At 38.4% G+C, this 17,713-nt stretch overlaps 1 protein-coding gene across 1 annotated transcript in view; it reads left to right on the top strand.

Annotated features, from left to right (window-relative positions):
- The window catches only part of LOC136884911 (protein abrupt), a 189,748-nt gene that overhangs the window by 145,975 nt on the left and 26,060 nt on the right, over positions 1-17,713 (top strand). The window contains exons 7-8 of the mRNA XM_067157223.2: positions 11,412-11,483; positions 17,287-17,438. Of these exons, the coding sequence (XP_067013324.1) occupies positions 11,412-11,483; positions 17,287-17,438 (224 nt within the window). The remainder of the gene's footprint in view (positions 1-11,411; positions 11,484-17,286; positions 17,439-17,713) is intronic.

The raw sequence follows: 17,713 nt of genomic DNA on the forward strand, positions 1-17,713 counted from the left end.
ATGGTTCGCTCTAGGCTGTGAGTTATGTGTCGTACTTTCATAACCTGCTGCTGCATTATTGTTAGTTCTTTTCACTCCCATTTCTTCAACGTTGTAGTTCATCCTTCTTTTCGCCGTCACTACCTTCCCCTGTGCCTGACTCATTTTTTTCTGTTTTCTTCTATCCTGTTAGTCTTTTGTCGCAGTTGTTTTATTTTATTTTTTGTTTCATTTTCATTTATTATTTCTTCTACTGCAGATGACGAGCAGTCAGCAGACCTTGTCATCCATTTTATGAGAGATAGTGGTCCTTTTTTTATCATGTGTAATAATGTCCTTTGTATTAGTGTAATTTTTTTATCTACACTTTTATCCCATTGACTCTATTTTAGTTTGTGTTTGCGTATTTTAATGTGTTTTTTTTTAACTTGTATCTTAATGATATGTATCTCTTTACTTTAAGGCAATGCCTCATTCCATTGTAACCTATATTTTCTATAATTTTATTAGGAAATAAGGCATTACAAATTAGATCCACTGATTATTTTAATCTAATAATCATTTTTCATCATCATTTATTTTAAATTCTAGTACATGCATACATACATACATACATACATACATTATCATTATAGACTCTTATGCCTTTCAGCGTTCAGTCTGCAATCCTCTGAGACTTTACTAAATGTCGCCACAATCCTCGATTTGCAACTAGTGTTGTGGCCTCATTTAGTTCTATACCTCTTATCTCTAAATCGTTAGAAACCGAGTCTAACCATCGTCGCCTTGGTCTCCCTCTACTTCTCTTACCCTCCATAGCAGAGTCCATTATTCTCCTAGGTAACCTATCCTCCTCCATTCGCCTCACATGACCCCACCAACGAAGCCGGTTTATGCGTACAGCTTCATCCATCGAGTTCATTCCTAAATTATCCTTTATCTCCTCATTTCGAGTACCCTCCTGCCATTGTTCCCACCTGTTTGTACCAGCAATCATTCTTGCTACTTTCATGTCTGTTACTTCTAACTTATGAATAAGATATCCTGAGTCCACCCAGCTTTCGCTCCTGTAAAGCAAAGTTGGTCTGAAAACAGACCGATGTAAAGACAGTTTCGTCTGGGGGCTGACTTCCTTCTTACAGAATACTGCTGATTGCAACTGCGAGCTCACTGCATTAGCTTTAGTACACCTTGATTCAATCTCACTTACTATATTACCACCCTGGGAGAACACACAACCTAAATACTTGAAATTATCGACATGTTGTAGCTTTGTATCACCAATCTGATATTCAATTCTGTTGAATTTCTTACCTACTGACATCAATTTAGTCTTCGAGAGGCTAATTTTCATACCATACTCATTGCACCTATTCTAGTCAGTGGATATATTTTAACATTTTAATTATTGTGTCCTTTTGTTCCATCTCATACCATTAGGTGCCGATGACCTAGCTCTTAGGCCCCTTTAAACAACAATCATCATCATCATCATCTACTGCATTTGTCTCTGATTTGTCTGATTATCTTGCTGCCTACTTCGTATGCACAGACGATGGAACAAGAAACATCTTAATTGGAGGTTGAAAGGGTAGCACACAGTGAGCCATCTGGTAATGAATGAGAGTACCACTTACTATACACTAACAGTAAAGCATTCTTAAATTCAAAACTTAATTAGTAGAGAAGTCTAGCTCCTGAACAGGCAATATTTTTTTCTGAAGACGTGCAGGAAACTTCTTTGTGAAACGTAAAGAATTTCATCTTCTTTTCTTATCATCATGCCTGTATCCCTGTTGTCAGCGAACAGTACAACGTGCACTGGATGGTAACAGTGATAGTTATAAAGAAACCTTCCTTTTTGACACAGGGAGAGTTCTCTACGTCATAGATCGGAAGCACGAGAAAGCCTCCACCTTCTAATCAGTATTGATCATAGTAGAAACTTGGGTACTACAATCTCAAGATAAATACCCTTTCCTCCATACAGTGTTGTTTCTCAACAATTATGTCCTCCTGTTTGTATTGTGTGCGTAACCAATCTCTTTATCATGCAATTAATGGCACATGTTTTGAACTCTTTGCAAATAAGATTCATTAGATGATCTTTTGTCACCGCTAGAGCTAAAGCTGTTTTCTGTAGAGACTTCTCAGAGTATTATACTTGTTCGTGTAGTAATGGAATGTAACAGTGAGTAACAGGTCAGGTAATGTATAGGAAGACAGGAACAGGAAATGGAACACACAATAGTATAAACATGGTGGCAGGTCAGATCAGTCCTAGTTCTTGCACATGCATCTCTTCTCAGCCCTCGACGAGCTTCTTTCCGCTTCCCAGCTTCACCCGGAGGATGAGTATTGACACTCTTGACAGATCTTCAGTCTTGGTGCAGAAAGTGTAGGATAAGAAGAAATTCAGGTAAACACAGGGAAAACGAAGATAAAAGAAAGATATGAAATAAGTAGATGCCTGCTAAACATAGTGCACTGGCAGTGACCTCCACTGTATGCCCTAGCCATGAGTCTTGGTAAGTGTGCTAGTTACCAACTGATGAGCTCAAATTGGCAGACTGGCAACCAAGAATGAGTTGATGGAAAATTTATGATTTCCAATAACGGACCATTTATATTCAGATGGGCTTTGCAAGGGGTGTTGCCAAATCTGTACAAGGTTTAATACCGGTTTCAGAATCAGGGCTATAAATCAGCGTGAAACACAAACACACCGTGGGCTTCAGCCTGTGTCACTGTAGTGCACTTGCTAAGGGGGGATCCTGTCAGCCTGGAGGTCCATGTTCAAATCCCACCCTTGGCAAAGTTCTTTCTTCCATTGGTAGTCTTAAGCCAAGTGCACATTAACAAAGCCAATTTGAAGTCTTCAACGAAGCAATCTGATTGACTAGTTTCCAGCTGATGAATTGACAGTGGCGTGAGATATCCATTAATTTAAAAAATATATGTTTGTCAGTATGACCAACCCTCTAAACCCAGTTCACGTCTCCAAACAGCCTGGATATTCTAATCAGATTTAGAATCTAGTGTTATCTATCTATATATATATATAAATGAGTACAGTGTTCTTAGTCTTTTGCCGCGTTTATTTATCTTGATCTGTCTTGTCTCTTCCCTTTCTCTGTTTTTGTCCACCTTTCTTCTTACCTTACTGGGTGAGTTGGCTGTATGGTTAGGGTCGCACAGCTGTGAGCTTGCATGCGGAAGACGGTGGGTTCGAATCGCACTGTCGACAGCCTTGAAGTTGATTTCCCGTGGTTTCCCCCCTTTTTTAACACCAGGAAAATGCTGGGACTGTACCTTACTTAAGGCCACAGCTGCTTTCTTCCCATTCTTAGCCCTTTCCTTTCCCATCGTCTCCCTGAGACCTTACCTGTGTCAGGGTGATGTAAAGCAAATTGTAAAAACAAATAAAAATAGATATTCTTACCTTACACTTCCCACATCAAGACTGAATGGCCCCTCAGTAACTGTTGACACTCACACACTTGCTGAAGCTCAGAAGCAGAAGCGACCTTGTCGGCTGCTGAGGAGAAATGAACGAATGTTGGAAGATGCAGATTGATGAGGAGAGAGCCCTGTCAATTTGAAGATGCATATATTGTCCTTGTTTCCTCTTGCTATTGTCCTCGCCCCTTCTCATGCTGACCTGTTGTGTTTCTCTCATTACTACATTTCATGTTCCTGTTTTTCTGCACATTACTTTGTCTTGTTCACGAACTGTCGAATTGTCCATGTTTTGCCAGAATCTTCCAGACAAGTGAATTTAGAGAAATTGCTTGGGAGTGAACAAGGGTAAGAACAGACTTCAACAAATCTCTTCTCATTGAAGGTTGTGCAGTGCTATAGGACAAATCCATTACATACCAAATTCAACATTCTCATCGAGACCTCTTGCTGAAATGTTTATTTTAGTTGCCTAAAATAGATTCTCAAATGTGAAAAAAAGTTCAAAAAATATATTTTAGACAGATTTAATTTAACATATTTTTAGTAGGCATTTATCAATTAAAATACCATTTTTATATTGCTAAATTGATGAAACTTCTCTAGGGGGAAATATTAAAAAAAAAAAAATCACTCACCTCCTTGCTACAAAAGTCACTGAATAGAACTTTACCATCCTATATGGAGTGGTGAAACACCTGTAACCTTCTTAAGACATGGAAGCTGACACAGCACGTCAGTGGACACGGGTGACAAAGACTAGGGGCGTGTGTCCTGCAGGAGGTTCGTAAGGACTCTGGGGAGTCACGTTTACAGCTTCTCGATTTTAGAATTTTGTTTTGAAAAGTATTTCAAGAATATACTATTCAAGACACTGAAAACGAGTCTGCAAATATGTTTTTCAGAATAAATAAAAAGCATTTTTAAATGATTTAGGTATTTAAAAAAGAGGAATATAGCTTCTAACGTCAATTTAGGCATTTTTAGGTGCTATGAGACCTCTTAAGGAACAAAATAGGTTCTTGCCTAAAATCTCAGGTCTAGCGGTCAGCAGAAAGAATATGGATCCTCTGAGTGGATAAATACCGTGGCTATTCCAACAGCCATGACTGTTGGATTTATAATTGACCCTACCATTACAACCGAGGCTTCTGAAACCTAAATAGGAACAATTCCATACTATAAAGAAACGTTTCAGTCAACATAACATCTATAATAGTAGTAGTAGTTAGAAACTTACAAGGAAACAGTACAGTTTTGCCTTATAATGTTTGTGGAAGGCTGACAAGGATAGTGATAAAATTGTTCAGCTATTTGTTGACAAATTTCTTCACCAGCAGTATTTTGTTCACTGACTTTCCGAGACAGTCTTTCCTTCACGTATCCTTCGCCATTCAAGATCATGCTGCTGTCAACTTTGCTTTTTCTAACAGCAGGCCATCGCTAGGCGTGCTGCAGAGAAAATACCCTTGTGCACTGTGCTTGCTAATTGAACCACTCATTCACTGATAAAATGCCCGTAGACACAAATACTGTTGTGTACAACCTTGAGATGAGAGCAGATTTCTAATAAAGTCTGCCCTGTTTTTCTTCTGCTGTAGTGTGCTGGAAGTAGAGGTTAAACGTAAGGAACTTCATCTTATTTGCCCGTATTGAACTGAGAACATAATTGAAATAAAAGTCTTGTAGGTTCCACCTTTTTCGATACAAGTACACTGTTGTTAGATGGTTTTTACAACATATTTTATTGGAGAACTAGTTTCGATGCTCATTTAGGCCCCTTCATCAGCTGCATAGTAAGTAAAGAAAAACTTGGAGATATAACAATATACAACAACATATTGAAATAATTAACTCCTTAATATCTATTTTATGCTAAGTTTAAAAACTCTAATTTACAACAAGATAACCCTTGTGAGTCAAAAATATAAAATATTGTCTCTAAGTGATGAGTTGTCTTCAGTATTCAGTGATGGCTATTATTCTATACACTCGTAAACATCAAGTTGAAATACAATCTTAAAATTGAAAAATTAGGGCTGAATCAAGTCCTATAATGTTAAAAAGTTAATTTCACAGATGCGTTGCTAGCCATTTATTAGATAAAAACGTGTGTTTTTGCTGAACTGCACCGTCTTCTGAAGTTTATTGATATGTGGAAATGTAGTTCTTATGCTGTATATCTAATGGTTGGAACTGTGATTATTTGCCATGATGTTGTTAAGCAGGCATAGCCTCTCAGTTCAATACAGCCCTCAACGGCTGTGTACTTGGCGCGGCGATTGCAGCACAACGAGTGTCATTTTTCAATTGTAAGATTGTATTTGAACTTAATGTTTATGAGTGTATAGAATAATAGCTATCACTGAATATTCAAGACAACTCGTCACTTAGAGACGAGATTTTATATTTTTGACTCAAAGGGTTATCTTGTTGTAAATAAGAGTTTTTAAACTTGGCATAAAATTGATATTAAGGAGTTAATTATATCAATATGTTGTTGTATATTGTTATATATCCAAGTTTTTCTTTACTTATTATGCAGCTGATGATGGTGTCTAAATGTGCATCGAAACTAGTTCTGCAATAAAATATATGTTGTAAAAACCATCTAACAACAGTGTACTTGTATTAAAAAAGGTGGAACCTACAAGATTTTTAGTAGGTGTTAGTTATTCCTGCATAGCAATGTCTGCTGAAGCACCATAGTACACAGCCCCCCCCCCCCCCCTCCCTTGCTTTAATAGATAGCAATTTTGCTGTACTTTAACAAACAAACACATCTTTTTAAATCCTAGTACTTATTATTGGCTCCAGAGACTATTTTTAAGTTCTATAATTAATTGTATTTCTAGTTTAGGAACTAGTGGTATGTACTTGACCAATTAGGATGCCTTACTCTGAAACAGATACTGCACAATATTGTAATCGTCTGTTGTGATTATTGTACTTCTATAAACAGTGCCATATAAAACTGTATTTAGTTAGAGGTGAATAAAGTTACTTTATTGCATTTTCTTTCATTAATTCCTTGGAAATCTAGTCAATATCTTTCCTTTTGATGTAGACTTACGTTCCTCAATAATAGGTACATGAGAAGAAAAATTTTAAGACACTTTTATTGTTTGGGTAGAACGCATGTATTGCCGAGAGTATTTAACTTTATGTTTAATGTCTCAGTTGACAGATAAAAGAGGACGACACGTGTTACAAAAAAAAATAATTGAAAATCTAAACATTGTCTTCATGATGCTGCGCTTCAAAGTAAGGCAACATTTGTGCTAACTATGTGACATCACATGCATACTCTGTTACAAGATGGCACTGTGTTGACTCGCACGGTTAGCTGAAACAGCTAAAACAATGTAATATGAAGGTCGATCAAATACAAACAGGATTTTTGTTCCTGAACATCAGCAGTTGGTAGGACTGGTCCCGTGCTTCTGCTATGCTTAGGCGGGACGGTTAGGAGTGGGGAGAGCGTGCTGTTAGATATTTCCCGCCGCTTCGTCAGTAACGCTCACGATGTTGGAGCAACAGGTGCACCCCTCCACTGCGCAACGCATAATTATAAAATTTCTTGCTCGTGAAGGAGTTACAGTGGTGGAAATTTGCCAGAGATTGACTACACAGTTTGGTTATCAAACATTGTCAAAGTGTCAAAGGTAGGGGTGTGTGTGTGTGTGTGTGTGTGTGTGTGTGTGTGTGCGCGCGCGCGCGCGCGCGTGCGCGTGCATCACCAGTGAAAGCCAAGACTCGACTATCAGCTGGCAAGATTCTCGCAACAGTTTTTTTCGATCGGCGAGGCATTTTGCTGATGTATTTTTTGCATGAGCGTCACACAGTCAGTGCTGCTGACTACTGCATGCTGTTTAACAAGGCGAGGGTTGTATATCGCTGCAAAAGACGAGACCGATTCGACAATGTGCGGCCTCATACTGCAGCTCTGACTGTCTCCAAGCTACAGGAAGTGCACTGGACTACAGCCTGGACTTATCGCACTGCGATTTCCATTTGTTCAGACCGCGTAAAGAAGCCCTAGGAGGGCAACAATTTGAAGATGACGAGAGTGCGGAAGACTTCTTGCGCAACTGGCTGGTGACACGACCCTGTTCTTTTTATGATGAGGGCATCAAAAAGCTGTCCATACGCTGGGACAAATGGATTTCCAAAACAGGAAACTATGTGGGAAAATAAATTGTAATTGCCTTGTGTTTTTCAATAAATGAATTTAAATAAAAAATAAAATCCTGTTTGTATTTGATCCCCCCTTGTAAGTAAGTCTACGAAACCCTCAAAACTCTGCGGCTGTTACAATAGCGATAGCCTACCGCCAATTTTATGTGTGAACAGTCTTATTTTTAGGGGATATCAGTTTGAGGAGTTGAGCGAAACGAAAATAGGGAAGAGTTTAAAATGTTATAATATACAGGATCATCGAAAAAGAATAGGCAAGACAGACATGCTTCTGACACAATATAAATAAATAAAATAATCTGTTTTTTGTTTTGGGTGCTGAAGCACGTCCGTAGTGACAGCTGTGACCGCAGCAGCGATCGTTTGTCTGAGATTCACTAAGTCACGTAAACTTTCACCATAAACAATCTTCTTAGTGTATCCCCAGAAGAAGAAGTCCATTGGATTGGGACCTTTTAGGCGGCCAGAGAAAATAGGGTCACCTCTACCAATTCAACCAGTCGGAAACTGTGCATTACCAAGCAAGTTGGCCGTCGTGTGGTTAGGGGCGCACAGGTGTGAGCTTGCATTCTGGAGATAGTGGGTTCGAACTCCACTGTCATCAGCCCTGGAAATGGTTTCCCATTTTCACACCAGACAAATGGTGGGGATGTACCTTAATTAAGGCCACGGCCGCTTCCTTCCCACTTGTAATAGTTTCCTATCCCATCGTCACCATAAGACCTACCTGTGTCAGTGTGACGTAAAAAACTGTGCATTCAGTGCATTTGCTTTGACATGCAGCAGTGCCCCATCTTGCATGAAAATATCAAGGACACCAGTTTCTTATTAAGGAACGTAGATTTTTCATGGCTCTTTGTCATTTATTAAATTTTTTTTTTTTTTTTTTTTGCTAGTTGCTTTACGTCGCACCGACACAGATAGCTCTTATGGCGACAATGGGAGAGGGAAGGGCTAGGAGTGGGAAGGAAGCGGCCGTGGCCTTAATTAAGGTACAGCCCCAGCATTTGCCTGGTATGAAAATGGGAAACCACGGAAAACCATCTTCAGGGCTGCCGGCAGTGGGGTTCGAACCTACTATCTCCCGAATACTGGATACTGGCCGCACTTAATCGACTGCAGCTATCGAGCTCGGTTTTATTAAAATAAATTATTATGTCTGGATTAAAGCCACTTTATATTAACAAGTCTAAATATAAATTAAAAACTGAGCTTTGTGTCAAGTTTCACTGGCTTTCATCAGGGTGAAGCATGTGAAGGTCTGCTGCTGACATTAGGCAAATAAATTCTTCAAAGATTGTGGAAGTCACAACCATCTTACATACGGCTTCGTACTAATTAAACTCAGGGATTGTCGCACTGTGCCATGGTGGTATCGCACATGTATGTGATAACTTGAAGCCATCTTCCCTATTGAAGTTATTTGGGCGCAGCTCTATCTCTCTGGCTTCCCTCACAAGTCGAGCATAGGTGACGTTTACAGGCGCGGTGACCCTCGCCTGGTCAAAGAGGATTTGATGATCTGTACTGTAGAAGTCTTCTGCTATGGCAGACTGGCTTATTCCTCCAGAATTAGCAGAAGATACCCGAAATACTTTGGCGATCTTGAAAGGCTTGCAGTTCTTGGGAAGATGTCTAGAGGATGGAGACCTATACAATGACTGTAAGAACTGGTTTCACTGATTGATGTGAACCAGTGGCGTATGCTGGGAACAAGACAGGGGCTACCACTAGACTTGGCAGATCAGTGGTGGTGTCCGACCCATGATCACAGCTTCGATTCCAACCAACCAAAGAGAACACTAAACCTAAAAAATTGCATTTCATTTTAGCAGATCAACCTATATAAAGAAAACTATATTACTCCTATGTCTCTTCCTTGGTTTTGACAATATGAAACTGGCTGAGGTATGAGTGATGCTAGTAATGCCATTCCTTATGCAGCCAGTCCCTGCTCTGAATGGTGTGAAAATGTCGCTCATAGGGTCGGTTGATGCAGGCATTTCAGTGGGCTTGGCAGACTGATGTGCAATAGCAACTTCTGGCTCAGTGAGGAAAGCAACGGGAAACTACCTCACTCCTCATTTCCCTAGTACGCTTCTTCAGTGACCCCTAGGCCATCTATGACAGCTAATGGTGAACCTGTTGAGGATCCAACCAGCCTTCGGGCTGAATACCCAACATACACATACACCAGTAGCTCTGCAGTGTCTTTCTGCAAGGATATAGAACCAAAGGGAGTGAAATACCAGCACTCTGTTATCTGTATAATTAAATCAGAAGCATGAGGTGAGGTAGTAAATATGGTGAGGAACACGTGTCAATTCAGAAGAGTTCTTTAGCTATCTCTCCTTCTTTAACAGGGGCGATCTGACAGACCAAATCCTAGCACACCTATCCCCTCCATCCCCGCACCTATCATGCATTCAATAGCATGCCATGCGTGGTGAGGGGCGAGGAGAAGGAAGCAGTGCCTGGGCTGCAATATCTTTCTCCAATGCCTTGCACTCAGAAATACAAGCAACGTTTTATCTCATTGCGTACAAGTTTTGTAAATGGAACAATGGGTCAGATGCTTACGTTATAATGTGCTTTAGATTTCCATCATTCTCATTTGAGATTAGGGCTTCACCGATAGCCTTGATAGCCCCCAGAATATACCACTGTTCTGAACCTACATAAAGCCATAACTAGTAGCCCAAGACAGAGCCACTCGGAGAGTTACAACTGAGGCAGCGATAGCATAATGCCTCTACACCCTCACAAGGGTGAATGGGAAAGAAAAAAAAAGAGGAAAAAGAAGTCTGAGAAAGGAGAGTCGGCTGCTTAGTTGCCAGTAGATTGTGGAATAGGAGTGAATATTGTCTGCTGTTACAAGAAACGTTGGAGGAGTTTGTGTGGAACAATGATTGTAGTGGTGGACCTTCAGAGCATAAAAGTCGATGGTCAAGGCGTGAGGCAGCGTGGATGGGATATGCATGAAGATATTTACTGAGTCTCTACTGACGACTCGACAAGAAGAATGGACATCATAGCCATCAATAAGGAAGAGAATAAAGTGATAGTGTTAGATCCTACGATTTGCTTTGAAAGGGGCCTGCAGCGGGCTCAGGATATTCATGTGGAAAAACAAGCAATTTATACGCCATAATTATCAGCCAAGTATAATATTCATATTGGCCAGTGGGTTGTCAGAAGCTACCTGTTTGGATCCAGAGAACACAGCCACTGCCCACCAAAATTTGAAAATTCAGTTTTATGACAGAAAAATTCTTATTATAGATCATAAGATTCTCTCTGCAAATTGTGCAGTTGCATTTATACCTGAAATCGTAACCTCTGGCTAACGATAGGTTTTCAAGCAAAATTTAAGTATATATAATTTCATTATTTTAATTATATACTGTAAGTTACGAATTTCGGACCTTTCTGGTAACCCTCAGTGGAGGACAGACGAGTAAATCTTGCAACTATTGAAGAGTTAGATTTCGTACTTCCACAGCGGTTGAACCAGAAAAGGGGTGGAAGGACGTTATCACTGGTACAGTATGTACAGAAAAAGTCATGTTATTCTATGAATTTTCATTGAATTGGATTTGTTGTTGTTGTTGATGTTTTATGCATATTCTCCCCTTCATTATCCCAAACAACCAGGAGTTCACAGCATTGTAGTTTTGTGATGTTGTGTGAGCAGGGGACAGGTGTTCTGTGCATGTGGTAACAATTTTAATGTTGGATGTGAGTTTCCTTCCTGTATGATATTTGGCATTCTTCAGGTATCGGCCTGCGCTCAATATTGGAACGACCGCTTCCTCTTGGCTCACCGAAACTGGTCAACCTGCCGCACGGTAAGTAGGCTCGTCTGTTTCTTTAGTAATCCTCCAGTTTGTCAGAAAATAAGCTGCTGTAAGCAAATCAAAATCTTGGATATAACTAGTCTCGTGTAACTGTACTCACGTTCTTGTGAGAGAAAAGTGGGTCACAAATTGCTGCAAGAAATGACCTTTTAATAACAAAAGAGTATTTTGAAACCCACTGCTAATTTCTGTATAAAAATCAAGAACAGAACATTTATTTTCTCTCCAGTGAATATTGAACTAGATTTTAAATGAAATTTAGAATTCTTGTTAAACTATATTCATTTTGAGTGCATGTAGATGAATCCTTGCCTTAACATGTACCATCAAAAGGTCCTTCAGTGTTTCAAAGGAAATCTGGAATCTGGCTTTCTCCGTTTGTTCTTTTTGTGGATTTATCTGTTCTGCAGCTATGTCCATATTTCCAGATGGGATCTGAATAACCATCCTATTCAAATCATAGGATTACTTCTCATTTGAAACCATATTTCTAACACTAGCTCTCATTTTGTGATAGTGTGGCAGTTATGGACCCATTACTTGAGATTCTTACTTCAGATTTTAGATGGCTATTTGTAACGGAAAAGAACAAGCGGGTGACAAATTAAGCGATAAATAGAAAGGTTAGGAACATACAATAGGATAAATGCAATGGCAGATCAGCATCGTAACTCGGAGCAGTATGAAAGCTGACGAAGGAAGAACACAACAACATGAAAGGACAAAGACAAACTTCACATCTTCACACATTGCAGTCTTTGAATATATTGACAAATCATATTAAGAAGAGTGCACGTTTTCAATACTGTAATATTCCGACCAGCAAAATTAATTGATCACTTGAATTTACAAAGATAAAAGCATGTTAAATTGTGAAACATTTGTTTTATTATTTACAATGATTATTTTCACGAAACAGTTATCTAAGTAATGTTATCTGTCCGTTATTGCTACCCTTTGTTACTTAGATAACACTTTCATGAAAAATAATCAATGTGAATAATAAAATAAATGTTTAACAATTTAACATGCTTTTTCCTTTGACAATTCAAGTGATCCATTAATTTTACCGGTCAGTGTATTGTATTATCGTTTAGAAGAAATACACTCTTTCCTGTTCTAAATGAAGGAACCTGTTTCGTTCTGCATACAGGACATCTTCAGCTTAAAGAAAATACAAAGATATACCAAAATACATGCCAAAGTTGACAAGTAGGCACTCTGAAAATAAATAAATCTAAAGTTGATTTTTTTTTTTTTTTTTTTTTTTTTTTTTTTTTTTTTTTTTTGAACATTACGTATAAGTAACAACTTAGTCTTCTTTTTTGAATGTACAGGCGCGGTAAAGGAACGAATAGGGAAATTCCTCAACAAATATCTTGGAAAATATTATTAAAACTTTACCGGCGAATCTTTAACATCCACATTGCAACGCAGTAATATTGAGAGAAGTTCCCCTTGCTAGGCTAAACCTATAATCACCACCTTTAACATCAAATACAAATTAATAGCTTGTAAGAAGAGATTTTAATTTATCAAATTTTAAACTGTCGTCTTCTATGATGGGAATATCACCAATATAAGGATGTATTATGCAAGAACTGTACATTTGAAGAAAAAAAAAAGAACACTAAAGTGTTAACCTGTACAAAATGTTCCAAAAAACATTTTAAATGATTTATTTTTTAGAGAGTTCACTTGTCAACTTTGCCGTGTATTTTGTTGGTATAACCTTGTATCTCCTTTATGCTGAACAGTCCCTTATGAGGGATGAAACATATTCTTTTATTTAGAATAGAAAAAATTGCATTTCTTCTTAAAGATAATACAATATAATAGTATTGAAAAGGTGGATTCTTCTCAATGTGGTTCAAGTATTACTTCAGTGAAACTCCACAGCCTGTTTCCAATCTTTCGACCAGGTCAGGAATTACATGTTATAAACCTCATTTTAGGTCCATATTGAAAATTTAACAGTTCAACAATGATAAAGGTGTTTTAATTTATTCCACCTATTCAATACTTATATTGAAGTATTGAAGTATTATAAGTATTGAATAGGTGGAATAAATTAAAACACCTTTATCATTGTTGAACAGGTCAGGAATGGAATGAATGAAGCCCCCTTCTAGCAGCGAGGATAGGAATTGTGCTGACTGCTGAAACCTGCTTAATAATAAAGTTCAGGGGCACTCTCGTCATCAGTCCTACTTCTTCTCCATCCATTTCTTCTGAGCTGCCAAAGAGCTTGGTTTTGAATGCTGGCTCTGTTAGGTCAGGCTTCATCAACATTTCCCTTTTTCTGTCTCTATCCAGCTTTCTTCTCATCCTACACTTCGCACATCAAAACTAAAGGTCTGTCACGGTGGTTGAATCCCGCCTCCGTGATGAATTTGTAAATATCAAGCACATGACCCATTAAGTTACTAACTGGAGTTTAAAACCAAAATATCAATAGATCAAATAGATCAAAATATCTACGTATTCATTAAAATATACAACATATGCATTAGGTACACTGATGTGATGGGATCCAGTCACTGCTGATCTGCATTTAGGGCAGTTGCCCAGGTGGCAGATTCCCTATCTGTTGTTTCCTAGCCTTTTCTTAAATGATGGCAAAGAAATTGGAAATTTATTGAACATCTCCCTTGGTAAGTTATTCCAATCCCTAACTCCCCTTCCTACAAATGAATATTTGCCCCAATTTGTCCTCTTGAATTCCAACTTTATCTTTATATTGTGATCTTTCCTACTTTTAAAAACACCACTAAATTTATTCGTCTACTAATGTCATTCCACACCATCTCTCCACTGACAGCTCGGAACATACCATTTGCAAGTCATTATTCTCATCATTTTTCCGTATTGAAAACAACTTTGACACTAAGTTTATACAAGGAGTATTTTATTATACCATCTATTCAATACAATCCACTGTTGTGTGGTTAAATGAGCATAGAAACTACCAAATTATAAGGTACATGTTTCACCCCTCTTTTACTGAGCATCATCAGCCTTATTCAGCCCTAAAACAAACTTTGGTTTGAGGTCCTTATCCAATTTATATAAACTATGCTGTTAAAGTGTTAACCACCGAGCTCGATAGCTGCAGTCGCTTAAGTGTGGCCGGTATCCAGTAATCGGGAGATAATGGGTTCAAGCCTCACTGTCGGCAGCCCTGAAGATGGTTTTCCGTGATTTCCCATTTTCACACCAGGAAAATGCCGGGGCTGTACCTTAATTAAGGCCATGGCCGTTTCCTTCCAATTCCTAGGTCTTTTCTATCCCATTGTCGCCGTAAGATATATCTGTGTCAGTGCGACGTAAAGCAAATAGCAGTAAAGTGTTAACCTATACAAAATGTTCCAAAAAACTTTTTAAATGATTTCTTTTTTAAAGTGTTTACTTGTCCTTTGCCATGTATTTTGTTGCCTGGCTAGCACTGCTGAAACAGTAGGATGTACATAACATCTGTTGAACAAAACATCCACGTTTCTTTCTATGGACGTCTACATCTACAAGGGTCATTACGTTTCCATGAAATTGGCATTTGGGGGTATAGTTCACTCTTTGGAAAAGTTTAGCAGCGTTTCTGACCAACACCCCCATGTTTACTAGTACTCGTTATCAACGAAGAATTCTACACAACACATATTATGATAACTTAGTCCATATTGTCTTCAGTTTGACTACGCATCTTTAACTCATGTTTTTTTAAAAACAGATCTCACACCCATTACACACATTGTGTTACACTGATCCTTTCTATTGATAACCTTGGGTTCAGCACACTGGTCCCAAAGTGTTGCTTATCGTTCAAACAATTATGAAGAAGATCCACTTCAGATTAAGACATGAATATTTTTAAGAAATAATGTGATACAAAATTCTTCTAGATGAACATTTCAATATTTTTTAAATTGATTTTAATGTGTCTATATATGTGTTTTAAGATATCCTTGTACCCTAAATATAAGGAACCACAGTGTCAATATTATTAAGCGTTTAACAGCATAGTTCATGTAAATTGGATAAGGATCTCAGAACAATGTTTGTTTTAAGATTGAATAAAGCTGATGGTGCCCAGTAAAAGAGGGGTGAAACATGTGCCTTATAATTTGGTGGTTTCTGTGCTCATTTAACCATGCAACCGTGGATTGTATTGAGTAGGTGGTATAATAGCTCCTTGTATAAACTTAGTGTTACATACCATTTAGTCGAGCAGCTCATCTCCTTTCTTCCAAGTCTTCCCAGCTCAAAACTTTGCAACATTTTTGTAATGCTACTCCTTTGTCAGAAATCGCCCAGAACAATTCAAGCTGATTTTATTTGGATTTTTCCCAATTCTTGAATCAAGCAATCCTGATGAGGGTCCCATACACTGTAACCATACTCTAGTTGGAGTCTTACTAGAGACGTATATGCCCTCTACTTTACATCCTTACTACAACCCCTAAATACCCTCATAACCATGTGCAGAAATCTGTACTCTTTATTTACAATCTCATTTATGTTATTACCCCAATGAATACCTAGGTACTTACAATGATCCCTATAAGGAACTTTCACCCCATCAACGCAGTAATTAAAACTGAGAGGACTTTTCCTATTTGTGAAACTTACAACATGACTTCTAACCTCGTTTATCGTCATACCATTGCTAATGCTGGGGCTGTACCTTAATTAAGGCCATGGCCGTTTTCTTCCCATTCCTTTCCTATCCCATCATCGTCATAAGACCTATCTGTGTTGGTGCGACGTAAAGCAAGTACAAAAAAAAAAAAAAAAAAAAAAAAAAAAAAAAGGGGGCATACCATTGCCTGCTGTCCATCTCACAACATTATCAAGGTCGTTTTGCAGTTTCTCCTAATCTTGTGAGTTACTTATTATTCTATACAGAATAACATCACCCGCAAAAAGCCTTATCTCTGATTCCACTTCTTACTCATATCATTTCTATATGTAAGAAAATAAGAAAGTCCAATAATCTGCCTTGAGGATTTTCCCTCTTAATTATTACAGGTTCAGATAAAGCTTTACCTACTCCAGTTCTCTGAGATCTATTTTCTAGAAATACAATTAAAAGAATCATAATTAAAAGTCTATGCATTATATAATGTTGAGTTTGCCCATGTGCTTTAGTGTGGTGATGTTTGTCTTTGTCGCCTTTCCTATTGCTCCTTCTTTCAATGCTGACCTGCTGTCATGTTCATCCTATGTGTATGTAGCTATTTTACTGTTTATGACTTAGTTGTTTGTTGTACTTGGCAGAGTTCTTTGTCCATTCTCTTTCCTTTCCTATCTTTGAAATAGAAGGCCTGCTCTTTTTTATTGTACATCTCTACCATTAATTTTATTAATGCTGACTGATGCCACTAAGTCGAGAACAACTGTATATGCATACTTTCCTAGAGATCAGAATCGTCTTCATTCCACTTAACCTTCATCTAATATTTCCTTGAACTTGTAGGTTCCGTATCTTAAGTCTCCCAGGAGGTGGGATAACAGAAATCTTTCCCTTCACTTTACATAAATGATGAGAAATATTTAACTGACACTCATTGACTTGTTTAGATGAGATGGTACATCTTGGACCATTAGCTGCTTAGCTGTACGCATTAGTTTTCCTGTAGTTTTTGATGCCTTGCTGGCCTGTTGTTGTAGAACTGTATATATACGGTAAGAGTCATTCATCTCATCTACAGTCTGGTTAGGTCAGTTTATGATATTGTACCATCCATCTCCTGCTGCACCTAGTGTTAGCAGTGCTGTGTGTCTATGCACCATGCAGGGGCCATACGGCGGCGAGGTCGTCCACGCTTGCAGCAACTAGAAGAGTGGCAGCAGTCAACCCACATGCTGGCGGGCTCAGGGATGTGGAGAGTGGGTTCGCCCAAGAGCGATCCCATGTTTGTACCACCGTTAACCACAGGCAACGGACTGGTGAGTACTTCATTCACTCTTGCTATGTTGTGTTTTCTGTACTAGTAATTGGAGGTCTTCGTGCAGTGACATGAAAATTAGACATGGATTAATGAGGCACTTTCAATTATTGTAGAAATGTAACTTGGTACCAGAGATATAAGAGCTTGGGCTTCTTGATGGATAAAGAAAAAATTATCCCCCGAGCTTGTAAGTCATCTATACATATACGAAGAATGCTCTAGTTCCATCTTTTTAATACATTTCATCAGTGAAGAATTGCATGATAAATATTA

Source organism: Anabrus simplex, chromosome 13 (genome assembly GCF_040414725.1).
Source record: "Anabrus simplex isolate iqAnaSimp1 chromosome 13, ASM4041472v1, whole genome shotgun sequence".
Taxonomy (NCBI): domain Eukaryota; kingdom Metazoa; phylum Arthropoda; class Insecta; order Orthoptera; family Tettigoniidae; genus Anabrus; species Anabrus simplex.